The sequence below is a fragment of the Sceloporus undulatus genome, chromosome 7, assembly GCF_019175285.1.
Source record: "Sceloporus undulatus isolate JIND9_A2432 ecotype Alabama chromosome 7, SceUnd_v1.1, whole genome shotgun sequence".
Lineage (NCBI taxonomy): Eukaryota > Metazoa > Chordata > Lepidosauria > Squamata > Phrynosomatidae > Sceloporus > Sceloporus undulatus.
Window position 1 is genome coordinate 11,030,370 of NC_056528.1, and position 27,545 is coordinate 11,057,914.

A 27,545-nucleotide genomic window follows, 5' to 3' on the forward strand; every position below is an offset into this window, starting at 1 on the left:
GCGGGGTCCCAGCGCAACCGTGGAACCATCCCGGGGGAGTGGCCCAGTGTCGTTCAGGGGCGTGGCCATGCAGATAGGGAAGCGGGGTCCCAGCGCAACCGTGGAACCATCCCGGGGGAGTGGCCCAGTGTCGTTCAGGGGCGTGGCCATGCAGATAGGGAGGCGGGGTCCCGGCGCAACCGTGAAACCATCCTGGGGGCGTGGCCTAGTGTCGTTTGTTTGCTTGCGAAGGGCGGGTCTCTTCGGGGCTGTCTTTCTGTATTGCAGTCCCCAGCATCCCCTCCGCCTTCTTTTGGAGTGCAGCTGCCAGCACCCCCTGAGCAGCCCTTCCTTGGCACAGTTTGTTCAGGGAGGGCTGCCTTTGGCTCAGGAGGCTGAAAGAGCGTGGCCTTGCCCAAGCCCCTCCCCAGAAAGCAAGGAGGCCCCTTGAGAATAACCCCAATCGCAGTATTGCTGCAGCTGTCCTCCTGGCTGACCTGATCCCTCCTTCCTTCCTTCCTTCCTCAGGGGCTGACCTTCGCGGGGAAGTGCTGGCTGAGCTGCCTGCTGGGGTCGGTGAGGGTCCTTGGCTTCTGCCTGGGGCCGGAGCAGCCCCCCTGCCGCCTCTTCTCCCCCAGATCCCACTGCCCCCTCACCATCCAAGCGGCGCCTGGCGAGGAGGAGGAGGAGGAGGAGGCCCTCTCCGAAAGGGACAGGCGGGCGCAGGCGCGGGCGGCGCTCAGGGCACACAGGGTGCCACAAGGTACGGCGGAGGGGAGCCTTGGGCTCCGTTTTTGTATGTGTCTCACTCTGTAGAAGGGACCTTAGTTCCGTAGTGCTTAGACGCCTGGAGAGGAGGGTCAGAGATCCAGGAGTTGCCCTCCGTTTCCAGCTCTTGCGTTCCCCCCCCCCTTTTCTCTCTCCAGAGGCCAGGTGTAAACTGATGAAGAGGTTCACTCCGCAGTGTTCGATCGTTCTGCTGGAACACCTGGACGCACCGGTCACCAGGTTCATCCTCAGCTATGCCGCCTTCTCCCACGTTTTCCGTGTCAAGGTGAGTCTGTGCTGTGGGGCTGATAGGGGCAATGAGGTCTGCGGAAGGGGCCCTCCTTTGTGTCCCTCCATTGGGGACAATAGGCTGAAACCTTCTTCAGAGAAACGGCTTTTCATCCCTAGAGGCAAAAGGCCCCCTCTTTCACCCCAGAAGACGCTGTGCTCGCCTCCACTGGCATTGGGAAGCTGGAGCCAGAGAGGGGCCTGCTGATGTCGGAAAGCACCATTTCCGCCGTTGAGGAGTTAATCCAGGCATGCCAAGGTGAGTCGCTGGTGGTTGTGTGCCTTCAAGGCATCTCTGATTTATGTTGCCTTCCTCTGCGGTTGGGAGAACATGACTTGCCCATGGTCACTTAGAGGGCTTCCATAGCTGAACAAGGATTCGAACCCTGGTCTCCAGAGTCATAGTCCAACACTCAAACCCCACTGAGTCCATGTGTTTGCTTTTCAGAGGAAGAGGACGGCTGCCCCATTATCTTAGTTTGCGGCCCCAAAAGCGTTGGCAAGTCAACTTTCAACAGATACCTGATTAATCTGTTGCTGAACCGGTGAGTGAGTTCAAGGTTCATAAGAGCAGACTGTGGTTCCTTGAGAAAATCCATTCTTGTCCCCTGTTATTTCCTGCCCAGTTTTGGTTCAGGGTCTTTGGATGGCATTTCAGTGACACGGTCTCTTGCAAGACAGTTCTGCAGGTTTGCTGATAACATGCACGTGTCTGTTGAGTGAAACATTGCTCACTATGCTTAGATGAACTGGTTGAGTTTTTACTGTTGGGCAATGGGCTTTGAAGGAGTGTTTCTGTGGGTAATTGGGGTCCCAAGCATTTCTTAACGCAGTTTCTTTTTCTTCCTAAATGGCAGCATTCCCTGCATTGATTTCTTGGAATGTGACCTGGGGCAGCCTGAGTTCACTCCCCCTGGATGTGTTTCCCTAGTTAATGTGACAGAGCCGCTGCTGGGTAGGTGCTTTGACTGGGTCTGCTGATGGATGTGGAGTGTTTCCTTACTTGGCGCTGGTGCGTGTGAATATCATCCTTTGGGGGGGGGGGGGGGGGGGGGGCCAGAACGGGGGGGGGGGGGGGGGGGCGGGTTGGACCAGAACTGGGGGCAGGAGAGACTAACATATTTACATTAGAGGAGGAATCCTTGTTGGAAGCCAGTTACTTAATGGACACGTATTTGAGATTTATGCCTATCTATCCAGCTCTTACAGTCCCACCTGGTCTGTTCATTCCTTTCTAGGTCCACCATTCACTCACCAGCGGAGACCACGCAAAATGGTGTATTTTGGGGAAACCAGTTGCGAACATGACACGGAAAGATACATGGACACACTAAAGTACGTGTTCAGTGCCTACAAGAGAGATGTCCCTTTGGTGGTGAACACAATGGGGTGGGTGAAAGGTAAGCCTGTCCCTTCGGCACCTTGGCCTTCACTGCTGTGGGGATAGCAATGCTCATGATGGCAATTCCATGTGCCCCCCTGAGCTTGAGAAAGAGGAGTTTGAAACATGAGCAGCAAATTTCATTGCTGTCTTTTCACAAAGGCTGAGGGAGAGGCCCAGCCTCTTGGGTCTGCAGCAGAATCGGCAACAAGTTCTTTCCTGGCCTCTTCAGCAACTCTGCTTGAGCTCTTTGGTGCAAGCTTAGATCTGGAAGCTTTCCCCAGAGACGGCCCAGTCCAGCTCCCTGCGCAGTGCAGGATCACCAGCTAGAGCATCTTCAGAAGCAGGGAGTTCTGCAGCCTCTTTTTGAAGACCTCCAGGGAAGGAGACCCCCACCATCCCTCTAGTCTATTACTTCCATTGCACATGTGGCACTGTGTCCATCATTGTTGTCAAGTTGGCATATCAGCCGGCAACATAAGTAGTCCATTGCATCAGGTCCTATGTCTCTCTTCTGGGCCGAAGGAGCCCCCACCACTTAGAGCTTGTTCTTTTTCTTCCTGTTGCAAAGGTGCTGGCTTGCTCCTTCTGGTTGACCTCATCCGGCTGCTGTCCCCCAGCCACATTGTTCAGATCAGCGCCGAAGACTTCAAGGACATGCCGCGGCTTTCTACGGAGTATATCTATGAGGCCGCTGGGTTACACACAAGAGGCCAAGCAACCCTCAAAAGCAAGCGTCTTAGGAAAAGGATAGAAGACGCAGAGCAGCCTAGGAGCAGCAATCGAGAGTTCCACTTGCTGCATCCTGGGCACAGGCTGCTCTGTGTCCAGCCACAGTTTCAGGGAGCAGGGGCTGCGGGCAACATGTAAGTAGCAGAGAGCATGAGGATAAGGAAGGGTTCTTCTTCCCGGCCAGTCTATGATCCTTCCTGTTTCTTGGTCCTCCAGGTGCACCCACAGCAACACCCTCCGGGACATGGCCGTCCTTGGTTACTTGGGCCAGTTGCAGCCTCCAGAGGCAGAGTCGGTGCTTCCTCTGCATAGTCTGGTGCCCTACCAGGTAAGGGCACTCTCTTTGCCAAACAGAGGGTCTTGTTAGGGTCTGGGAAGTCCCAGAGAGTTTGCTTAATAGCTCAGGATGCAGCACTTCCTTGGAGCTGATGATGTTGGTTCCGCAGGTCCCCTTCAACGCTGTCGCCCTCAGGGTTATCCACACCGACGTCGCTCCTGCCCACATCTTGTGCGCGGTCAATGCCAGCTGGGTGGGCCTGTGCCATACCTTGGAGGAGATTCCTTCTCAGACAGATGGGCCTGTTGTGTTGATGCAGACGCCCATCTGTGACTGCCTGGGCTTTGGTGAGCCGGTTCCCCATTTACACCCATCGCCTTGCTTTCTCCAGAAGACTGTATTTCCAAATCCTTTTGGGCAGGGAGGACTTCCTCCTGTGTAGATACTTGCTTTCTATGGGGAACAGCTCAGAACAGTGGCTTCCCACTGTGGGTGGGCTCAGGTAGCCAGGCAAACTATATTGTCCTCATTGTTTAAGAAGTTTATTTACTTTATATCCCACCTTTCTTACAGCGATCGTCCGAGGGGTGGACATGGAGAAGAAGCTGTACTACCTCCTGACCCCAGTTGCTCCGGAGAACCTGCGGCTGGTGAATTGTTTACTGATTGGGAACATCTCCATTCCTCACTGTGTCTTCCTGAACCAAGTAAGGACACACATGGGATGGGAACAAGCAACGGAAGTAAAGGGTGATACTCACATGGCACAATTGCAAACTGTTATGGAGGGTGGACTGGTACATGGGCACATGGCTGATTGGCTTATTTTTAACCCACTGGGTGACTTTGGGCAATAAGTCACACACTCTCAGCCTCCGGGGAAGGCAATGGCAAACCCCCTCTAAAGAAGCTTACCAAGAAAATCCCATAACCTGTAAATTGGAAATGACTTGAAGGCAAGCAACAAAAAACTGTATTTCTCCTTGCTTCTAATTTTAATTTAAACAATTTTAATTATAAAAAATAATTTAATGCTTTTACAGTAATAAGCAATACAGGATTTTAGTTACATGTCCGTTTTATTTTGTCTTGCACACTATCTTAAGACGTGAGGTTTTTTGGGAGGAAGCAGTATGCTGGTATAGAAGGCTTGGTGGTGTTTGTCTTCCAGAAGCCTGAGAGGTGATGGCAGATAGTGGGAACACCGTGTTGTGTAACCCTTTGCTGTTGTCCCTCCTCCCTCCATCCTTTTTTCAGGTTGGAATTGAAGGAGAGATCCCCTACGTCACGTCAGAGTATAATTACGACATTTCGGGCGCAGGGAAGTTGAAGGTGAAGAAGCATCTCAAGCGGCGAGGACACAGCCAGCCATGAGTTGCTCCTTCTCTCTAAATGCTTACCTGCAGGAACTGGTTTGGGACAGAGGACTTGACAGGTTTTGGGGGACCATTCTTACCAGCCAGCCCCATAACTCTTCTTAGTGTTCGTGTACGTGTGTGTGTGTATGAATGAGTGTTTTATTTCTTTATAACTTGAGAATTAAATCTTTGGCATAAACTCCCCAATATAGATTTCTTTTGTCAGGTGCCAAATTCACTGGAAAGGCCTATTGCCCTTTGAGCAAAATGACGCTTATGCATATAAGCTCATGGTTTGAGGTTGACTCCCTTTCTGTGAAACCCAGGGGCTATTCAGAGGGTGAAAATATTCCATATAGAATCGGGGTTGAATCTTGGTTGTCCGCATGCACTTTGAATGCATTCAGTTAACTTTGCAGGGGGCTACCAAAAAAAACACTTAACCCAGAATTACCAGTGTTGGGCTTTCTTTTAAACAATTGCATTGTTGGCTGTGTGAGTAACCGATGCAAATAGACCCAGGGTAAAACTTTGTGTGCCTTGAACATGCCTCAAATACATTCTCATCATCGACTCCATCTTTACTTAAGTGCTGACACTTGTGAGCAACCAAACTTGCAGAGGTGCGCATTGATGCGGTTTCATAGTGTGAGCAACATGTGTGAGAGATCATGTGTAGTTGTGCTAAAAAACAATGTGTTAATGACCCCCAGTTCAGGCTGCTTCGAAGAGTAAGAGAGAGAGAGACCTATTCTGACAACATCTGAAAGTCTTGTGCAGTTGCAGGCAGAGGGAGCCAGATCTCTGGCATAGATAGTTGTGGGTCTTTGCTAGACAAAAGTGTTGCTGCTGAGTAGGCTCTTGGCAAAGGTCCTCCTGGCGATGCTCAGTGCATCAGCCGCTGTCACTGAGTCACGCTTTTCCTTAAGTACCTTTTTGGGTCCTCTTGACCAAAACTCCACTTCAGTGAAGAGATCTCTATCTCAACAGTTTTGTTTTGCTTTCTCTTTTCTGTTATTTTTCTTTCTTGGTTTTGTTTTCCTTTCTTTCCTTCACTTATCCATCCATCCATCTCTGGCAGCTTTTATTTCTTCCTTCTTAAAATTTAACTGCGAGTCAGGCCTCGTTTTGGTCATGCATCTTTCCTGCCAGGTCACTGTGTCTCCCCCGTATTACACAAAACAAATATTAACACACATACCATACAAGTTAAGAACATAACAAAAATATAAGTAAAATAGATTTAAAAGATACTTTAAAACACCTTTTAAATTTTTGCACATCTTAAAAAGCCCACTACTTTACAGTTGGTTCCTAAAAGCCTGTGGTAGATCCGTCGTGGTTTCAGTTGTGGATTAGGACTATGGGAGACCCATATTCAAATGTGCGTTCTGCCATGAGTAACCTTGGGCAAGTCACTATCTCTCAGCCTCGGAAGGCAGTGGTAGCAAACCTCCACTAAAGCCATTTGGCCAAGAAACCCCAAGAGGATGGGATAAGTTGCAATCAGCTTGTAGTTCAAATGTGAATAAGAAGGTGTTCTACGTAGCCACTTGTTAATGGCTCTATCGCAGTGTTTCTGAAGCAAGCAGCCCAAATTTAATTTCAGACAATGTCATTAAAGAAGTCGCATCCACCAGATTCCTCCAGAACTTGCAATGCGAACCAGGCGCAAAAGACCAGTCCTTTTTATTTCCCTATTCTGCAAGAAGCATCCATGTTTGCATGAAAGTGGCCAAGACCCTCATTCTTCCAGATGACAGAGGAGTCAACAGACTGAGATTTAGAAGCCTTTAGTGTGCCAAGCACCCATCCATAACTTCTGTCCAGAAGGCAGACCCACACTGAAATACTTTGGACGTATCATGAGAAGATGTGACTTGTTGGAAAAGACAGTGATGCTCTGTAAGGTGGAAGGCAGCAGCAGGAAAAGAGGAAGAGCGCAGGACAAGTGAGATGGACACAACTGAAAGAAGCCACACTTGTCCTGAGTTTGTAAGACCTGAGCAAGATGGTTGAGGAAAGGGCAACTTGGAGGTCTCTCATTCATAAGTCGAAACTGAGTTGATGGCAGCTGGCAGCAACAACAAATGCATAGCAATAAAGCCAGAGTGGGATGTTCTCCCTTACCTCTGCTGGATCGTTACCTACCTACCTGCTTCTTTATGGTGATTTGTTTGCAAAAATTAGGTTATTTACCACCAGAAGATGTGGAAGCAATGTGTACCCCACACTCCTACAATGTGACAATGGACCCACACTTGATACTTCCTTTTGCGTGAAACTGCCTTTTCCTTTTCACTTGGAGAATCAAACTCTCCCTTCTTGGCAGAGAACTTCTTCATTGAGCGGAGTCTGGCTCTCCAAAGTAGATGCCTCAAAGTAACTCTCAAATAGTCCAGAGGGGCCTCAGAGAAATTTGCTTTTGGAAAATCCTCCTCGTTTCCCCTCTTTAAGAACTCTCCTCCTTGCCAGCGGGAGAGCAATCTGGACAGAAGCATTTGGCAATGGCTGGCACCAGGAGCATTCTCCTTTTACGCAGCCTGCGTACGAATGAGTTGCAGTGGGCGAAAGAGTTAAAACTTCAGCTTAATCTGTTCTTAATTCTCCCCATATGGCCAAGTCTGTCATTGCAGGGGGGGAAAAGGCTTTGGCAGAGAATCCATCCCGAACGCTGTCTAGAACAAATAGGGAGGAGGAGAATGTGCATGCGCAGGGAGAGGGGTGTTTTGAGGGGGGATTGCATGAGAAATACCAATAGCCTGAAGTGACCCAGGTTTTGGATGCTCACAGCTCTTGGCCTGTGAACTCTGAAATGGGGCTGGAAGAGGCGAAACCGAGGGGGAGGCACGGATGCCTCCGAAATTGGTCTGAGATCTCTGTAGCCGGTTGCTGTAGCAACTGGCCCGGTTGCCTCCATGATGCTCAGTGGCCTGTGGCCGGTGTTTTTCTAAGGGAATTTGCTTCCTTGGCACATGTGTGTGTCTGCATGAGAGGGAGAGGGACGGCTAAGCACTTTACTGGGGAAAAGAAAGGCCATCCGACCGCAGGGAGGCCGGGTACCAAAGCAGCAAGTCATAGGCATCTTTATCTGGCAAGGAGAGCCAAGGCTAGAGAGGGAAGGAGAGGCGTCCCTGGCTCTGATGCTTGGCTGGAAGGAAAGAAGGAGGGGGTTTGCAGCAGACCGTGGAAAAAAAGCAGGTGGCCGCTTGCCAGGGAAGGAAGGCCCAGACGGGGAGCCAGCGCACACAGAGGAGAACAGGTCCAGACTGGGGCGGCACATGAGGCGCTTGGGAAGCCGGCTCAGATTTGGAGAGGAGGAACGTGGCAGAAGTCAAGGAGGCAGTGGCTGCTTTCATTCAGAAGCTCTTCTTCTCTTGCGGCCCTTGCTTCATCTTTTGGTGTCTCACTCAGAGCCAATTCGTTCCCTACAGCATCAGCTTGGATTCCAGCTCCACAGTTTTATTTATTTTACCTCTTCCCTTGCGGCACCATAGTCATCACGGCTGCCGTCAGGACTTCTGTCTCTCTCTCTCTCTCTCTGGCCGCTCTCCATCCAACCCATAGAAGGGTTTGGGCCCCAGAGGTCATGAACCCCATCCTCCTGACCAAGTATGGGTCCCCCCCTCGGAGCTGGCTGGGTCTGCGCTTGGGAACCAGTAAGTAGACCCCTGTTCCCTCCTGGGGATTGTGGTATCATGCATGAGCTGGAAGGGAATGGCTTCTTTCTTTGGGGTCTTTTTGGTGGCGGCTGTACTGTGCCTAGTCTTTCCTAGACTGGGGAGTGTTCTGAATTTGAGATGCAGCATCTACCTGATTAATGGATTATAAGAACCCTTTGGGTTTAGTCACAATAGGGTTCTTGGGTTTAGGGAAAGATCTGGAAAGATCAGAAAAGCAGCATCTTGTTGGTGTTCTGCATTGTATCCAGTGTTGATGCATGGATCCAAGTGACGCTGGTGGGTTCAAAGGTGCTTTTGGCCTCCTGTGCAAAGTAGTGTTTTCTTTGACTGATCCTTACTGCTGGGCTGTGACACAAAAACAGGTGAGGCGACAACTGGCATCCTGCGCCAGCCAAGCCTGGGCTGGTGAACCTAGCAGCTCTTTTCCCCAAGTATGTACATGTTGCGTGGGTTGCATGAAGCAGTTCTGTTTGCAATGCGCTGGTGCTCAAAGGGTGAGAAATCTCAGTCTCTCTCTCTGGTAGTAGATCCACAATGTTTCAACACACCTCACATCACCTGTTGTTGGGCTTCATAGAAAGATTGCACATGGGTGTTTTGTATCACTGTGTTCTAAGGCACCACCTGTGGTAGTCCTTTCCTTGCACTAAAGGGACTTTTCCAAGCGGCTGGGGCTACAATCTCCTCCCTCCGTCGTCACGATTTGGGTCCCATGGGGTGTCTCTCCTCCCTTGCCCTAAATCCCTTGGTGCCATTGTCCATTCCTGTGCCAAGGAAGGATGAGCCTATATGACTTGCCATTGTGCCGCCCAGTGTCACCCCAGATGCCATCTCCGTCTCCTCCTTTCACCTTGGATGCCTTGGCTCATGCGAGGGAGAGCGGCCTGTCCTCCTCTCGGCCAACCTCCGGTGGGTCCCCAGCTCTCGCTTGTCGCAAAGAAGACTTCAGTGAAGCACAAGGAAGAACTTGCTGGCAGTAAAAGCGTGCTCTCTCTATTTTGGAAGGTGATGGACCCTGCTTGGTTGGGGGCTTCTAAGCACGGGTTGGATGGCTGCCTCTTTGGGGTGCTCCAATGGATGGCCTTTGGGGTTCCTTCCAGCTCTGCAATTCAAACTCCAGCCACCTCTCCTGAGGTGATATGCAGAAAGCAGGTGTGCTTCCATTAATGTCAACCCCAAGAGACGTTTGTGTCTAGATTAGGAAGTCCCACCTGTCCACTTGCTCAGACGTACCTGTCTCGCATACAGGTGAGGGCCACATGTGGCCCTCATCCCAATTGGATGCAGTCTTGGCCTCCTTTCCAAGCCCCTCCACTAGTGATCACTTCAGGTCCCTGTAAAAGTAAACTGCCCCCTCCCTGGAGTTTGGGAAAGTTACTTTTTTGAGCTCCCAGAATCCTTCAGCCAACATTTAATGGGTGCCCATGCAATTTTTCCAAGAGATGAGGTGCAAGAGAAGGAGAAAATGGTCTGCGGTATGAGGTCCTAGAAATCTATGTAGAAAGTAATATGGGGCAAATAGGGTTCCAATTGCTGGAACAATGGGGGGAAAGAAATAATAGTTTCTCCTCCACGTTGAGAGTCCCGGCGCATGTACGCATGTAACTTGTGGAGTTCCTTAGCAGTTCCTCAGACAGACGTGGGAGGGACCTGCGACGTAAGACTCTGGCTACCTCTTTGGCAAGCGGTGCAGACAAAACAACAAACTGTTCAGGGCATATGCCTTTTTGTAAAGTATGCACAAGAGACACTGATAAATGATCCAGCTGGAAAATGGCTCTCCCCATCCGCTTCTCCGCCTACATCCCTCTCTCCTCTCATTCTGTCTTCATCTTTTTCATTCCTATTATAGGATGCAATGGCTAGTTTCTTGTGGTTTTGGCCGGTTGTTTCTGTCTCTCTCCCCATCCCTTTCACGTGTTTCCTCTGTTAGACCCAGGAAATCTTGATTTTTCAGGGCAGCAACTCTCAGAATAACAACTCCAACCTCTCTCATTCCTATGGATTTCTTGGCAAGACTTCTTATTCTTAGTCCAACACCATGCCTGCTCTATATCAGCGCTTCCCAAACTTTGGGCCTCCAGATGTTTTGGACTTAAGCTCTCAGAATTCTTGCCTCTGGTCAAGCTGGGTAGGGCTTCTGGGAACTGAAATCCAAAACAACTGGAGGACCAAAATCTGGGAATCACTGAGTTTCAGCCTAAATTATTTGCAAGGAAAATATCCCAAAACATTTATGATGGTGGCCCAGATGATGAAGTTATATGGCATATCCATGCACGGCCATCTATGGTGATGGAAAGACTCTGGGTCTAATGCCAGGAAGATACAGATAGATATATTTATTGATACTTTGCCTTTTCCCAAAGTAACGGACATGGGTGTCCTCTTTACCACTTTTATGCCCAACCACCATAACCCTGCAAAGTAGATCAGAGAATGTGTGCCCCCCCAAAAAAATCCTGCAGAAATAATCCAGTTTGAGACTGCTTTGACTGCTCTGGCTCAGTGCTAGGGAATTCTGGGAATTGTTTCTGTGAGCTACTTGGCTTTCTCTGTCAGAGAGCACTGGTGCCGCAACAAACTGCACACCCCAGGATTCCCAAATGCTGTGCCAGGATAGTGAAAGTGGTGTCAAACTGGATTATTTCTGAAGTGTGTTTTGGACCTGAGGGACAGACACGGAGGGAACCTGGACCCTGGAGCAACCAGCAAGCCTTTTGGCCATATGCTGACCACTGACCCCATTGCCCCTCTGGCCATAATGGCGTTGCAGGGAGGGCCATGTATGTATACGCAAGGAGAATGGGGTCCCTTTGCCCTCGGCTCTTGGGATCTCGTGCCAGCGTAAAGCAGGCCTCCTGACACTCATCCAAAGCGTTCCCCTCCTTTTAGAAACTTTTTAATAAGCAGGAAAAAGGGCTCAGTGGTTCCCCTCTCCTCCCTTGGTGTGGTTTCTCACGCAGTTTTTCCAGGGCCAGGCACAGCTGTGCGTGCCATTTGGGCATCTCTTGCCAACAGTCTCCACTTTTCCTCCCCTCGAAAAAGAAAAACAGCCTGGTCTTTGTGCATGCAGCTGGCTTTCTGCTTTCCCTCTGGAGGTGGGGAAATCAGTCGGTCAGAAAAATTGTGGCCCACCCTGGATAAATGTAAGGCTGCATCCACACTGGAGATATAACAACACAGTTTGGCACCACTTTAACTGCCTTGGCTCAAGGCTATGGAATTCTGGGAGTTGGAGTTTGTTGTGGGCCATACTCCAACTCCCAGAATTCCATAGCCTTGAGCCAGGATGCTGTAAAGGTGTGTGGATGCAGCCTAAGAGCACAGAAGAAGAGGACAGGAGTAACTCAGAAGAACAGACAGTGGAACACAGAAGGGCTAGACTGCTTGGTTTAGGCTGGAGAGGTCTGGGTTCGAATCCTGTGAACCGTAATGGAACCTTGCAGGTGTTAAAATGCAAAGGCATAGCCTGGAAAATCAGTACGCAAAGGCATCTTGTAGCACCTTTGAGACTAGCTGAAAAGAAGTTGGAAGCATGCGTCTGAGGAAGTCGGCTACAAAAGATCATGCTGCCAACGTCTTTGCTCAAAGTGGGCAACTATGGCAGCTAAAGGGATGTAGTTTCTACTGGGACCCACAAAAACATGCCCCCCGATGTGGTCAGAAGTCTGATAGGTATTTTTTCCTAATGCTCAACCACGAATGGCTGCCTAGCAGCAGTTACTGAAAATTGCAAAGATTTTTCTGTAGACTTCCTTGCATTTTCCCTCCAGAATTAGGATAGTCTGGGGAGTGAGGAGAGCTGGGGGGCACTAAAGCACTTTTGGGGGTTGCATGCATGCAGCCCCAGGCCACCTTTTGCAAGCCAAGAGGGTCTCTCTCTTATTCCTTCTTCCATGCGCCCCTCTTCTTCTGCATATGGGCTCCAGTCTTGCAATGCTTGCTTGCTCACTTGGCCTTTCCAAATTCTTTTTGGCTGCCTGCTTTTGCTGCCGACTCTTTTCTCCTTAGCTCCTTCCCTGGACAGCCAGCCAGCCAGCTGCCCTCCTTGGCTCTTTGATGAAGAGCCCCGCCATTCCATTGTCAGACTTTCCATGTGTCCATGCGGAGAAGAGATCAGAAAAGCCAGGCAGCTGCCTGCGGCCAGGGCTGCTTTGGCTTCCAAACCAGAGTCGGGGGCTCTCCGAAGCCAAGCAGCTCTCCTTCCAGAAAGGCTTGGGAGAGAGAAGAAAGGGAAGGAGGAGAGCGGAAGGAGGGAAGTGTATGTGTGTGCACAGATACACATTTGCAGGAAGAGTGGCACAAGGGCAAGCAAAGAGGTGCCAAATGTGCTCCAAAGATTCCCGGTTGGTTGCATTTATTTAAATATGTGTTGCTCAGCACCTGTAGGTTCAGGAGTCTGGCCACCTTCATTGAGCCTTAACCGTCTGGCATCCAGTCTTCCTCTCTTTTTACTGTTCTCTGCCTTTGTTAGCATTATTGTCTTTTCTGGTGAATCATGATGTGGCCAAAGTGTGACAAGCTCAGTTTCGATATCTTGGCTTCCAGGGAGATCTCAGGCTTGATCTGTTTTAAGGACCCCTCTCTTTGTCTTCTTGGCCTTCCACAGTATCCTCGGCTCTTTTCTCCAGCCCTACATCCTCAGATGAGTCGGTTTTCTTATTATCTGCTTTCTTCCCTGTCCAGCTCTTAGATCCCATCAGTCCTGCAACTCCCAACACTCCTGCCATTCCTAGCATTTGCAAGAAGAGAGTTTGCAGCAACCAACCAACCAATGCTGCAACCTTGTATTGCAGGGATGAGAGTCATGCAGCCCTCCAGATGTTGTTGGGTTGTGGCTGCAACCTGTGATTTCCTGCATGGCAGTGGGTTGGACTAGATGGCCCTTGTGGTCTCTTCCAACTCTACAATTCTATGATTCCTTGCCACTCCACTGGCTCAGGGCCTGATGGGGCTTGCAGTCCAAGGAGGGCTGCATTTTGCCCACCTCATGCCTTTAAGTTTGAGAATAAGGGTGCAACGGTGGAAAAGCCAGCCAGAGAAAGCTCCCTGGGATTTGCAAGATTGGGAAAGAATGGCCAGGAGAGTGTTTTGGCAGCTGATTCGGCCTCTGAAATGGTGGGGAGAAGAAGGGGAGCCAGGCAGCTCCATAAAATGGGTCTGGTGAGATGGAGGAGGAGGAGGAGAAAGGGTTTTGGACCATCTCTCAGGCTCCCAATTGCAGCCCCCCTCCTGCAACAAGATGCTGTACTTTGAAAAAGGAATAGCTTTATTGAAGAAATAGATACATACAACAGAAGTGACTTTTTTGTCAGGAATGAAAGTGTGTATTAACATATGGTTTATATAACCCCATAAAGCAAACCCACCCCATCAAGCAATAAAGTAAATTAATTGGATAACTTTCCCGCGCAGCGATGAATCTCCTCCCGGTGATGTCTTGTCCTCCAGTCCAGGCTCTTGGCGAAACTCTCAAAACCATTAGGCTCTCACCCAGCGTTATCTCTCTACTGCACCTGGGACCTTGAGTTATAAACCTTAAGCCACAACAGGGCTAAGATATATTAAACCTTAACAGCCTATATATAATTAAGCAGAACTAAAAACCCCATCATCCCCCAACCCAACATAATATAGCAGCATATTAAAATATCATAGCAGCATATTAGAATATAATGAACACATTAACATAACATCATATTAGCAATAGGCACTCTCCCATCACAGAAACCAGTCTCCAGCCCTTTGAAGACATAGCCTCTGTTGGCTGGGAAACCCCAACCTTAATAAGCAAACGCATATTTTAACAGCCAGTCTACCTCTTTCTAGTACATTCTATAAACTCATTATGAAATCTAACATTAAACCAACTACTAACTTAATCCAGTAATGTTCTAACAAAGCCCTAAACCTATAACCCTCATGACAGAAACTCATGAATAAATGAATGAATGAATGAAGGGGATTTGTGACTTTCTGGGCGCCACTGGGGGGGTGGGGGGGGGGCGGGGAGGGGGGGGGGGGGGGGGGGTGAATGGAAAACGTTGCGAGGGGATTTCGAGGAAGGGGCCAGGCTTCCTGCAATCCCAGCTCCTGGAATTCTGTCCTTTGTGTCTTGACCTTTTAGGATTTTATCAGCCGGGAGAGCAACAACACGTGTTTTCTCCATGCTTTCTGGTTTTGAAAAATGGGTGTTTTTTTAAAATGTCAAACAGCAAGGGATAAAAGGGGGGGGGAGGGTTGAATTGGAGGCTTTTAAAAAGATGAATTGCCTGAACAGTTTCCAGAAGAAGCAAATTCACACTTTCTGGAGCCAGGAAGGATCAAGGGCTCCAAAACTAGGCTTTGGGAATTAAGAGTCCCACTCTGTTCTGCTTTTGGTTAGACTCTCCAGAAATGAGTCCAGTTCTGGGCATCGCAATCCAAGAAGGATATTAGTACGTTTGAGTGTCTCCAGAGGACGATGGCAAGGATGGCCAGAGGCCTGGAAAGAGCTTAGGGACTCTGGGCCTGGAGAGGAAAAGTTGGAGAGGTGATATGATAGCCATATTTAAGGGCCTGAAAGCTGTCATCTGAAACAGTGGTGTTCCGTCAATTGGCATCAGCCATGAGCTGCTCTGTTCCTCTGATTATATTTTTTCCATGAAAACCCTATGAGAGGGACACTGCAAAATGAGATTGAAGGTACAGATCAACAGCAACCCTTCCACTTATGCTCACCCTGTATTTGTGGGCAAAGTGAAGGCCCATGCATGTGCCCATCTGCTCTACCTGTAAACAGGTGTATCTTTGTTTTCAAGTCTGTGTGACCAGAGTTTATAATGGGAACCAAACCAAATCCAGAATGAAGACTGCATGGATGCCATCCTTGTACCCATTTGCCCCTCTGAAACCCCAGTCTTGACCCGTCTCCTCCGTTTCTGGGCGACCATTGTCCTCTTCCTCTGATCTTCCATCATGACGGCACTTCCTCTTCCTTTCAAGGGGCAAAACTGTCGGATAACCTCCTTTCTTCCTCGCTCCCCGGCTGGCTTCTTTTTCTCTTTCTCCCTTGGAATGCCCACCATCAATATGCCTTGTATCCTCGGCTGAGATCTCTTTCATAAACGCAGGAAGGCGAAATTTGTAAAATGTCCGTAGGAGGCTGAAGAAAGACCCCATTGTCCCACTTGGTGCGCCCAAACATTGGTCAGTTTCTTCAGAGGGCTTTCCTGCCCCAGACAGCCCTGCTGTTTTCTGCGGGATGAATGCCCCGCTTGTCCACCCGTCTGCCAAGACCTGTTCCGTAAGGTGCAAACGCTGGTTGGTGGCTCCTCAAGGGTCAACGCAGATGGGGCTCCCGCTCAGAAACTTTGGGGTTCCTGGTTGGGGCTATTGAGGGGGAGCCCCTCTGAAGGGGAGGAACAGGTTTTCAAACTCCTCAAAATGTTCTTATACTGGAAGAAAAGAGGGGCCTATGAGTTGGAGACCCTTCCAAGCGACTTGACAGAGCTGGAATACACTGCAGTGGAGCGTTTCTCCTGGAGTTCAACGCTGGACATTACTCAAGACCTGGAGGGTAGGTCATGCCCCCTGTGTGCAGCCCGAAATCCCGAGGGATGTGGTCACCCATCCGGCCACCGGCTGCTCTGACAATGCCCCAAAGCATGCAAACACTTCTCAAGAGCGTAGATAATTTATTTCCGCCAGGAGCAGAAACATCTTTTTTTTCTTTCTTCTCCCATTTCCCTCCCACCCAAGAATGCGCCGGAGTTATATATTATGATAGAAGTGTTGTTTTATGATAGAGAGAAAGTTAATTCTTTTTAAAACATTAAACAAAGCAGAGAAGGGCAGTAAATAGAAGAAGGATGGAAATAAAAGCTTTGATTGTCCAAATATTTAGAAGAGCAGTTGCCAGAAAGGATAGGAGTTGGCTCCGCAGCTTCTATGCTGATTGCAGTAAGGATGGACCTCCATTGCTCTGCTTAAGTCTTGCAGATTCATGCTCATGACCTCCTTGTTTGCATCTTTCTACCTGGCAAAGGGTCTTCCTCTCTTTCTACTGCCTGGCACCTTTCCTGGCATTATTGTCTTTTCTACTGAGCCCTGCCTTACAACAGCCTCAGTTTGGTCATCTTGGCTTCTAGGGAGGGTTCAGGCTTGATCCATTGAAGGACCTATTTGTTTGTCTTTCTGGCCATCCACTCTTCTCCAGCGTCACATCTCAAAGGAGCTGATTTTTCTTTTCTTATCCCCTTCCTTCACTGTCCAGCTTTCACATCTGTACCTGGTGAGATGGTTTAGACGATTCTGACTTTCCAGATAGGGATAAGTAAAGACTCCTGGCTGAACATCTGGCGAACTGTGACCACCAACTAGAAAGGCAATTGTAAGGATAATGTGCGGAGGGGAAGAGACCTACATTTCCTTGAACTTAACGGAGGAAAGATGGGATAGGACGGTAACAAGGAAGGTAACTCCTTCTACAGAGCCTTTTAAAAAGGACAGGCAGAAGCCATCTCCGAACTCCTTCCAAGCCATCCAACCTGAGTCTGTGGGTGGCAGTGTGGGCATGGCTGTTGCAGAAGGTGGCAATGGAAACAGCATCCATTGATGGAAGAGAAAGGCAAGGAAGACCTCTCCATCGCAGCAGCAGGTTCTTTTCATCTTCCCTTGTGGGAAATAAAGAAAGAGAGAGAGACTGGGCCATCCAGTCCCGGCCCCAAGGAGGCCGGCTGCCCGTTGTGCGTCTGCCTGAGTCACCGCTCCAGACCCGCATCTCCTTCCAAAGTGCCGTCAGATAAGTGGTTTGGAGGAAAAGCAGGCAGCCTCCTCTCATCCTGGCCATTTGCGTTCTGTGCATACTTTCAATGCAACCGCATCGCCTTCACGAGTGACATCTGCGTCTAAATTTAATTCTGAAAGAAAAACAACAGCAGCCGCCCGCAAGCCTGAGATAGCAGATGTTTTGGAGATGGCTAAGGCAGAAAAGAGAAGCCAGCCCTTCAGGACACAGGCAAGGGTTTGGGGAGGTTAACTCCACACGAAGACCCCCGCCATCTCTCTTCCCTCGCTTTTTGGCACACTAGTGATGGACAAGTGCAACATGCCAGTCATTTGACCCCAAGCTTGAGAAGCCCTGGCGTCCAGTGGGAATGGGTGCCCAGGGTTTAAAGCCAGGGGCAGGGGCTGAAGGCACCTTTAAAATACCTCTTGGCACATTTATTATTATTATTATTATTATTATTATTATTATTATTATTATTATTATTATATTATTTATATAGTGCTGTAGATTTGCACAGCGCTGTACATAAAACAATAAATATATAAAAGTAAGCCTGCCTATGGCATACAATCTAAGAAATAATAGGATAATACATATAAAATACATAGCAATACAGGAAATGGTTCAATAAAACAGGCAACAAAAGAACATCAAATAGCAAGTGACAATCACGCAATGCCTGGGAACGCTTCTCTGAACAGGATGGTCTTCAACTGTGTTTTGAAGCTGGTTAAAGAAGTGATAAGGGCCCTTGTGTTTCATGGGGGAAGAAGGTTCCAGGAGTGAGGGGCAGCAAGTGAAAAGGGGCGAATCCGAGATGGGGCAGAGGAAATCCTGGGCTGGGACAGCCGACCCTGACTACCAGAGCGGAGGGAACAACGGAGTGGGAAGGAGAGGAGAAAGAAGGTCTGATAAGTAAGGAGGGGCCAGCCCATGGAGGGCTTTAAACGTCGACAGCAGGAGCTTATACTGAATGCGGAAAGGGAGGGGGAGCCAGTGAAGGGATGCCAATACAGGAGAGATATGGTCAGAGCGGTGGGCTGATGTGATAATGTGTGCAGCTGAATGCTGGACAGAGATTAAAGGACAGAGGTGAAAACCACTGTTCCTATGAGTCCCATCGTTGTGTGCCTCCAAGTCATTTTTGACATGGAAACCCTAAGGTGATCCTTTAATGGGATTTTCTTGGCAAGTTTCTTCAGAGGGGCTTTGAGAGAATGGGACTTGCCCAAGATCACCCAGTGGGCTTTTATGCACAAACTGGGAATCAAACCCCGATTTCCAGGGTATAATGCTCAAACAAACACGGTCCCCTGATTCAGTCGGCCACTTCTGATTTAAACCAATGAAAACCAATCTTCCTCTTCTGCCATTTGGGCTGAGATTTGTCTCCTGACCTGAAGACCCAGGGAAGCAGCAAAGCTTCTGGAGACCAAGGTGGACCTTCTCCTGAATGCTGGCAATCCTTCTGCTGTTGATGTTCTGGGATCTCTTAGTAGAGGTCAGTCTGTGAGCTTTGCAGGCTGGACAGAGTTTGCCACACAGAGTTTCATATTCCCTCTCCCTCTTTTAAGATCACACAAATATTTAGCTCTGGGATGGCTTTGGGCAGATAAACAGCCCCCGGCTGCCATGACAGATGCCTCCCTTCATCCCAGAGTTGGCACCGAGCGGAGACCTCCCACGGGCGGCTGGAGCGCTGGAACGGATGCCCCAGAAGGCAGGAAATAACAGGGAGGACTGGATCACCTTCCAAATCCTCTGAAATTTAAAAGGGGGGGGGGGGGAATTTTTTTTTAAAAAAAAGGGGGTGGGGGGGGGGGGGGAAGCGTTGCAAAGGCTTTCCCCTCAAGCCCTATGAGAAACGATGGAAGGAGTTTAAACATGGAGAAGAGGAGATTGCGAGGTGATACATTCATTGTTGTCATGTGCCTTCAAGTTGTTTCCGACTTATAGCAACCTTAAGGTGAACTTATTGCAGGGTTTTCTGGGGCTGGGAGTATGTGACTTGCCCAAGGTCACCCATTGGATTGCATTGCTAAGTGAGGAATCCGATCTCGAAACATCTGAAGATGTGGAAGAAGGAGCAAGCTCCAGAGGAGAGGCTCTGGACCAATGGCTTCCAATGGCAAGAGGATATTCCAAACAGACCTTTCTGGCTGCTGCTTCCACCAGCCACTCACCCCAGCTTCATCCCAGCCTTGCAATGGGATTTCCTCCTCCTCTGGCATTTCCTCTGCAGGTCTGTCCACTTTGGCTGCAAGCGTTCCTGCTCCGCTTCCATTATCATTTGTAACAGGTCAATGGCAATCATAATTCCGGCCAGCCGAGGCGGCAGCGTCCACCAATGGGGAGGCTGTTACCAAGCGGTCAGGCTGGGAGTGACCCCCGTGGGCAACACTGGCTCCATTGTCTGATAGGGTGGGCTGGGGGCACAACGGGGGCAGCGGGGAGGGCACAGTCTCAGAGCGTGGGCAGCCAGTCTCTCAGAGCAGCACATTTCTCGCTCCTTTGTCCATCTCAGATGATGAAGGAACTAGGCTGGGGAGCATCAGCTGCAGCAGTGCAATATTTTTGGGGTTCTCTAGATCCATTTGGATAGAGCACAAAGCTCTCCTTCCAATGCTGTGGCAAGGAAACCTTTGTGACAAATGGGATCCTAGGATCACAGAGCTGGAATGGATCCATAGGGGTCATCTAGTGCAGCCTCTTGTCTCCCAATAGGGAATCCACCAAATCCTTGGTTTAAAGATCTCCAAACTCCTTTTCTAAATCCACCTGTTTCAGATGGTTTCAAGTTGAGTTTTGCAGCCTCAGTACCCTTGGATTGTGTGTCCCATCTCTGCTTTCCATCCACCACTGATTTATTGATTGATTATTAGATCTCCCTGTTCCTCATTTCTTCTCCTTTTCCGTGCCACTCTTCATCTGGTCACCCTTTCAGTGCCACCCATGTCTCCTCCCTTGCAAGACCCATCCACTTAACCTGAACATCTACAAAGGTGCCAGGCATTCTCTCTGCTTTCCAAGTTTTTTAAAATGGGCTCGGAGTTATTTTTAAACAACACCTGGGCTATGTAAGACCAAAGCTGTAACAATAGGATTTGGCCTCCAGATTAGTCAAACTGTCAAAGCTTAGCGCTGCTTGTAAATCCATTTTGGGGGACGGGAATGGGTTAAGCTTGCTCCGCACCAGAAACAGGAGACACACCTATCAAGGGGTTTAATAGGGCTGCAAACTGGAGCAAGCTGAAGATTTGCACCCAGCCCTTTCCACTTGCCCACTGAAACCGGAGACATTGAACCCTGTCTCTCACTTGGAGGTGACCCATGAAAATTGGAGACTCAGGGCCTGGTACCCTGAGACCTGGTAGCCCTGAGAAGGGCCTCTGACTTGGGCATGGGTCTTCCTCTTGGCTTTCTGCTTGGGCTCCGTGTCTGTTCTCCCTTGATCTGCCCAGAGAAATCTGGCACAGCCTCCCTGTTGTAATGCAGAGCAGATTCAGAAAGGGTGGGTCATGCCTTCTCCATGTGAGGCGTAATGAACTTAGGGACTTTCGTGCCATAAGATACAGTGATGGGCACAGGCTTAGCAGGGTTTAAAAGGCGATTAGACAAATCCACGCTGGAAGAGAAAGAGGAGGAGAGAGATCTCGGCAGCTCCTAGCCACGGCTGGCTGCACGCTGTAGAGAAGTTATTGCTTTGGACTACAGCACCCAGAAGCCCAGAGCTGGCCTTGTTGTCACTGCTTTCAGAAGGAGGTGGGAACTTCTTCTAGCTGCAAAAGGGCCACATTCAACGGCAGAGTCAGATTTCAGAGATGGAGGGATGCAAAAGCAGAAGGGATGGGATGGGACCAAGAATGGGATGCTTTCAATCCACTGCCTTCCCAGTTTTCCAGCAGCTTTTAAAACATGGCACTTTCTCTATCCTTCTCCTACTTTCCCCCTGACTTTCATTGCTGCAAACTGGCTCCAGAGTGCAAAAGGGGTTTGCATTGCATTGATGCTGCATCTCCTGGCTTCTCTGTTCTTCCTCATTTGCCGCTTTTGCCATCTTGGCCATATCCTGATGCTGCTTGGTCAAGCGCATTGTAGACTTCATTTGTGCACCATTACAGGGCATGGGTTATTTTAGCTTCAGGCTCTCACTGCTTATGACTAGCCTTTATGAATTGTATGGGGAAAACCATAAGAAGTCTGGGAAAGCACCCAATTAATGGTGCTGCGAGGAGAGATTTGTAGGTTTTTTGGACAAACCCAGAGGGCCAGATTGGTGCTCCAGGAGGGCTAAATGTGGCCCTAAAGCCCCAGTTTCCTCCCCTTGCACCATTGTGGAACTACATGAATGGCACTGAGAAGTTGGAATGTAGCAATTAAGTCCTGCTCAAAGCTCCCCAGAGCCAGGTATTTTGGAAAGATGGCTGGCATCTCTCTCTGGTATAAAGTCGAAGGCTTTTATGGCCGGCATCCATAGTTTTTTGTGAGTTTTTTGGGCTCTGTGGCCATGTTCCAGAAAAGTTTCTTCCTGACGTTTCACCAGCATCTGTGGCTTTGGTATCTTCAGAGAATGCTTTGCCTGGAAAAGGTGGGTGTATATATCCTGTGTGAGCCTAGGAATGCAGGAGTGATTTGCATGTGTATTGTTCTGTGCTGATGGCCGGCCTCAGCCTGGGAGGCTAATGCAAAAGAGGATGAGTGTCTGCTAATTGGTGGTCATTATCTGCTGGGAAAGCCCCTGACTCTGAGTAGTTTCCCATTTGCATTTGCTGAGTCCTTATTTTGCTGTTCTTCAGGACTGGGAGCCAAATTTTGTTCACTTTAAGGGTTTCTTCTTTCCGGTTGAAATTGTCCAGGTGTTTGTGGATTTCAGTGGCTTCTCTGTGCATCCTGACATGGTAGTGGTTGGCACGGTCCAGAACTTCAGTGTTTTCAAATGGCATTTTGTGCCCAGGATGTTTGTGGCATGTTCTGCTCCTACTGATTTTTCTGGCTGGTCCAGTCTGCAGTGCCTCTCGTGTTCCTTGATTCTGGTTTGCACACTGCATTTGGTGATCCCTATGTAGACTTGTCGGCAGCTGCATGGTATGTGCTAAACTCTTCCTGTGGCTGTGAGAGGGTCTCTCTGGTCCTTGGCTAAGCGAAGCATTTGCTGGATTTTCTTCGTCGGATTGTAAACCATTTCAATGTTGTGCTTCCTCACCACTTTGCCTATTCTGTCTGTGACTCATTTGATGTATGGTAGAAATACCTTCCCTTTGGGTGGCTGCTTGTCTTCACTCCTGTGGGTTTTCCTGGGCCTGGCAGCCCTTCTGATGTCTGAGCTGGAATAACCATTAGCCTGTAGAGCCCGGTTCAAGTGCTTCAGTTCATCTTCCAAGAAGTGGGGCTCACAGATGCGTTTTGCCTGGTCTACCAGTGTTTTGATTGTGCTTCTTTTTTGTCCTGGGTGATGGAGTTCTTGTGCAGGTATCGGTCTGTATGTGTGGGTTTTCAGTATACTGTGTGACCCAAACGTTGGTTCGGTTTTCAGATGACTAGGACATCCAGGACCGGGCTCTACAGGCCAATGGTTATTCCAGCTCAGACATCAGAAGGGCTGCCAGGCCCAGGAAAACCCAGTCCTGAAGAATAGCAAAATGAGGACTCAGCAAATGCAAATGGGAAACCATTAAGAGTCAGGGGCTTTCCCAGCAGATCATGATCACCAATTAGCAGACACTAATCCTCTTTTGGATTAGAGTTTTCCTTCTCCTAGGATGGTTGCCATAAGGCTAGAGAGCCCATCCTGCCCTTTGGCGCTCTTGGTCAGACCCTTCGGTTGTGACCTGTCTGGCATGGGACTGTGGCTATTCTACCACCACCAGCATAGCTCACAACTTCATTAGGGTACGCAAGCCTCTCCCCCACACAGTCAGAGCATAGCTGGAGGAGAATAGGAGGCCAGAAGATGACAGTTAAGGAGGGAGGAGCCTCTTCCTGCAGGCTAGCCCTGGTGGAGCTGGGCCTGCCTGATCACTCCCTCTCAGGCCGGAAGATGACAGTGCTCGTCTAACCCTGTAAGGTCAACCATCTGAGAGAAGGAAACTCTAATCAAACCTATGACCCGAGGACCTCGCTGCCACCGTCCATGCTTCTCAAGGCCTCTGCAGTCGAACCTCTGGTTTAAAGGGTGAGGCCAGTTCTGTGCACACTGCGCTCCATCAGAGAAATCCATTGCACAGGCTCCAAGGATACATCAACGCGCTTGTAGAAAGCACAGATGAATCCTTCCTGAATCTTTGTTTGCGAAGTAAAGCCAAGAAATCCTCTTTTGCATTAGCCTCCCAGCCTGAGGCTAATCAGCACAAAACAATACACATGCACATCATGCCTGCATTCCCAGGCTCACACAGTATATATAGACCCACTTTTTCCAGGCAAAGCATTCTCTGAAGATGCCAGTCACAGATGCTGCTGGCGAAACGTCAGGGAGAAACTTTTCTGGAACATGGCCACATAGCCCGAAAAACCCACAAAAAACGATCTCTCTCTGGCTTTGTCATCCCCAAAATGAGGTCTCCGAATGGCTTCCCCTTGCCTCGGGTCCTCCTTTGCCCGCTCCTTGTAGCCTTCCTCCCTTGCCCTTCTGGCGGAGGCACCCTCCCTGCTCCTCCAGGGCTCCTTAAATAGGCAAAGCAGGAGGCTTGGGCCTCCCTTCTCTGCTTGCAACACATGGAAATTTTCCATTTTTTCCTTTGGAAAAATATATATATCCAGCAGCAGTGCGTCAGTTTTCAAGCAGTGCTCAGAGGTGCACTGGGTCAAAGAGATTTCCGAGAGGAGTCTGGCCTCTCTTGTTGTTTTTGTTGGCTGCGGGAACTGGTGTGTATCTGTGCATAACTCACAGGTTTGCTTCTAAATATAAACCCGGTGATCCACCATGAACGGAGGCTGCTCTCACCTGCAAACCCACCCTACGCTTTCTCTGGTTCAAGAGCTAGTAGCCTTCCTGCACCTCCGGTAGCCCACTGTATTTATGGCAAACAACACTTTCCTTGGGTCACTTTGGAAATGGGGTTCCCCAATTCACACTTTTGGGGCTGCTGCTATACTGCAGAATCAGGGCAGTTTGACACCGCTTTAACTCCTGTGGCTCCATGCTGTGAGATCCTAGCAGTTGTAGCTTTGTGAGATATTTTTTATAAAGCTCTGGTACCACAACAAACTATAAACCCCAGGTTTCGATAGCATTGAGCCATGGCAGATAAAGCAGTGTCAAACTACATTATTCCTGTTGTGCGGATGGTTGGGAAAACATTTGAGTCTGGTGCCTGAGAAATTTCTTATAGAAGAACCGTTTATATTAAAGAGCCTACATTTGTGTTTCTTAAAGAAGAGGTTGTGAGCCATCCTTCAGGGTTACTTCAGTTGTGGATTTCTGCAAAGGCTGGTGGGCAAGGTGGCCTTTAGGATGCCCACCATCTCTATGATCCTATAAGGCTTGACCTCTGGGATTCTTGGGTTGGGCTACTATTCAAGACTTCACATTTTAAATATTGGGAAACTGGTGATCTTTTGTGGATCTGGAAGCACCAAGTGACAAATTAGGTGACATGTTCTCCCAGGATGTGATGAAGTGCTCTTAGCTCCATTCATTTGCCATTTTGTGAGCTTCTCAATTTTGGCAAAAGGTAGGGATCTAAATATATTGATAGCAATGTAACATCTTGATTCCTATTGATAGTCCCAACCAAAGTCAACACATTAAATCAGACATATTTGCAATGATATGTATTTTAAATGATGATTTAGTGAATACATTGTATTGGTAATGGTATATTGTTTTATTGAGTGTATTTTATATGACATTGTAGTTTTAATTTTGTAATTGTTATTTTTATTGTTGTAATACCACCTCGATCTGCAGGGAGAGGCAGGAAATATAAATATCATTATTATTATTATTATTATTATTATTATTATTATTATTATTAAAGCGATTGGATTTACCTCCATGTCAGATCATCATGCAACAACTTATTCAGTGGGTTTACTAATTAATTGATAGGATTGAGAGCATTACACTGTAATGTAATGGATAGAAAGAGAGCTCCATGATTAGTGCAGCAAGTAACCATTTCTACTTAGAAATTTTAAAGGACATTTAAAGGTGATGGATGGATAGTTAGAGAGATTTTTAAGAGGCATTTCAGCTGGAATTTTCCATGTTTTGTGCTATCCTGTTATGAGTTGTTCTCTCAAAATCATAACAGAAAGCACCAGAAACAGAGTGAGTAAGGCAGTGTGTAACATAGAAAGTTACTCCCTCCCCAAACATTGCAACTTTAAAAGATAATAAGGAAGCATTTTGGAAAAATGTAAGCAAGCCCAGTTATTTTGCTCTGGGGCTTCTTCCGGAGTGTTTTCTCATTCTTGGGTTTGTTTTGCATTTTAAGATATTTTCCTCTGCTCTTGTTTTTCTGGCCCAGCCAGAATAGGCCTACAAAGTGGCTTAAAAGGATAACGGCTCTGGAAATAGGATTGAAGGGTGAGCTTAAAAATGCCAGTAATAATAATACTATAACGGCGTGATCCGTATCAGAAGTGGAGATACGAGTTCAGAACAGAGGAGAACACAACAGAAAACCCTCCAGGATAAAAACCTCTGAAAAATGAACAGCAAACGGAGTCGAGGAACCCATTCCTATCAACCAAATTCCACAAACTGGGGACCACTAGCAATGATTCCCCATCCTTGAATAGAGAGAGGAATGGATACAGAGAGAGAGAGAGAGAGGGAAAAGCAGCTGCCAATATCCCCTCCAAATGTCCTGGTTTGGCAAGGACAGTCTTTGCCAGGTTAACCTTGCCAGTTAACCCTTTGCCACTTTCTCACTTTCACAGCTGCTTTTAAAATGTCTGGGTTTCTCTCTTTTCCTCCCACTTTCTCCTTCTGTCCTTCAGTTGCTGCAGACTGAGTTTATAGTATAAAAGTCATTTGAACTCAGTTAATTCACCAAGGAGGAGAGGAGAGGATTGGAGAGGGCAGAATCATGCCCTTTCCAGTTGGCGCTGGCAAAAGCAAACTGCTGCAGCTTCTGGTGGGATTACAGCGGATTGATTGGGACAATTGGAGGGCATGTGTTTGCAGACAGACATTGCAAGACTGTTTGCTTGAAGTTGGCCAGCTCACCCCTTCCTTTCCTTTTGCACCCACCTCCAGATGAAAGGGCCGCCACGGAAGAGAAAGTCCTGCAGTGCCAAAATCCCAGCTGTGCAGACAAACGGAGAGCAGTCAAGGTAAGTTTCCATGAATATGGATTTCTGTTTCGAATTGGGGCTGTGATTTGGAGGAAAGCAGGTGCCAGGGCTCTTGGGCAAAAGACTAACCTGGAAAGGAAGGCCTTTTCCCCAAGCGATCTCGGTTTAAGTCTGCATCTACACTGTTGACACAATGCAGGTTGATAATGTGCCGCTTTGACTGCCATGGCTTCATCCCACAGGATTTTGGGATTTGTAGGTGATGCACCAAGACTCTTTGGTAGAGGAGGCTAAAGACCTTGTAAAACTACAAATCCCAGGATCCCATTGGCTGGAGCGACAGCACCCAAAGGAGTTTATCACACAAAGGAGATTGGGAGTTTATCCTGTGAATATCTTGGAAAGATTGCATACTTACAGGAAATTGTATTTTTATTGTTGGGTTTTTTTGTGGTTTTTTTGGGCTATGTAGCCATGTTCTAGAAAATGGCCACATATCCTGAAAAACCCACAAAAAACTATGGACACCAGCCATGAAAGCCTTCGACTTCACATTGTATTTTTATTGTACTTCCACCGTTGTTAGCCGCCTGGATTCCTCGTTGATTGGGCAGGATACAAATAAATTATATTATTATTATTATTATTATTATTATTATTATTATTATTATTAAATGATTTCACATGATGTCGCACGAAACCCACCATTAAAGCAGTCACAAAGAAGCATCTTTGTACTTTCGGGATTTCAGCAACAGTGCGTGTCTGATATCTCTGTATTTGCTCAACTGCGTGTGATAATCATGTCTTGGGATGGCCCTGTGGGCTTTGCTTTCTGGCCCAGTGTGTGTTTGTGTAGCCACAGTTTGCCTCCTGCTTTGTGTAGGATAGGGACCTTGTACTGTAGTTGCAGGAGTTGTGATAAAAGTGAGACGGCTGCATTTAGGGATTTAGTGCTCATTTCCTACCTGATCTGTACTGCAGAATTAATGCGGTTCGATACTGCTTTAACTGCCCTGGCTTGAGGCTATGGGATTTGTAATGATATGAGATATTCAGCATT

The 27,545-nt window shown here is 48.3% G+C and overlaps 2 protein-coding genes across 4 annotated transcripts in view; both read left to right on the plus strand.

The window, feature by feature from the left end:
* NOL9 (nucleolar protein 9) overlaps window positions 1-5,233 on the plus strand; it is a 5,617-nt gene extending 384 nt beyond the window's left edge. The window contains exons 2-12 of one of the 2 annotated variants that reach the window (XM_042478752.1): window positions 508-742; window positions 906-1,033; window positions 1,156-1,294; window positions 1,484-1,580; window positions 1,893-1,990; window positions 2,274-2,435; window positions 2,988-3,282; window positions 3,365-3,476; window positions 3,595-3,772; window positions 3,999-4,132; window positions 4,683-5,233. In XM_042478752.1, the coding sequence (XP_042334686.1) occupies window positions 508-742; window positions 906-1,033; window positions 1,156-1,294; window positions 1,484-1,580; window positions 1,893-1,990; window positions 2,274-2,435; window positions 2,988-3,282; window positions 3,365-3,476; window positions 3,595-3,772; window positions 3,999-4,132; window positions 4,683-4,799 (1,695 nt within the window). In that variant the 3' untranslated portion in view covers window positions 4,800-5,233. The remainder of the gene's footprint in view (window positions 1-507; window positions 743-905; window positions 1,034-1,155; window positions 1,295-1,483; window positions 1,581-1,892; window positions 1,991-2,273; window positions 2,436-2,987; window positions 3,283-3,364; window positions 3,477-3,594; window positions 3,773-3,998; window positions 4,133-4,682) is intronic. The other variant, XR_006104973.1, reaches the window with a different exon arrangement.
* Window positions 5,234-8,408: 3,175 nt separating this feature from the next.
* PLEKHG5 (pleckstrin homology and RhoGEF domain containing G5) overlaps window positions 8,409-27,545 on the plus strand; it is a 60,328-nt gene continuing 41,191 nt past the window's right edge. Inside the window, exons 1-2 of one of the 2 annotated variants that reach the window (XM_042477906.1) lie at window positions 8,409-8,442; window positions 26,445-26,521. The gene's annotated coding sequence lies outside the window, so the exon portion shown is untranslated. Of the gene's footprint in view, window positions 8,443-16,008; window positions 16,028-26,444; window positions 26,522-27,545 lie in introns of those variants that run through there. The other variant, XM_042477905.1, reaches the window with a different exon arrangement.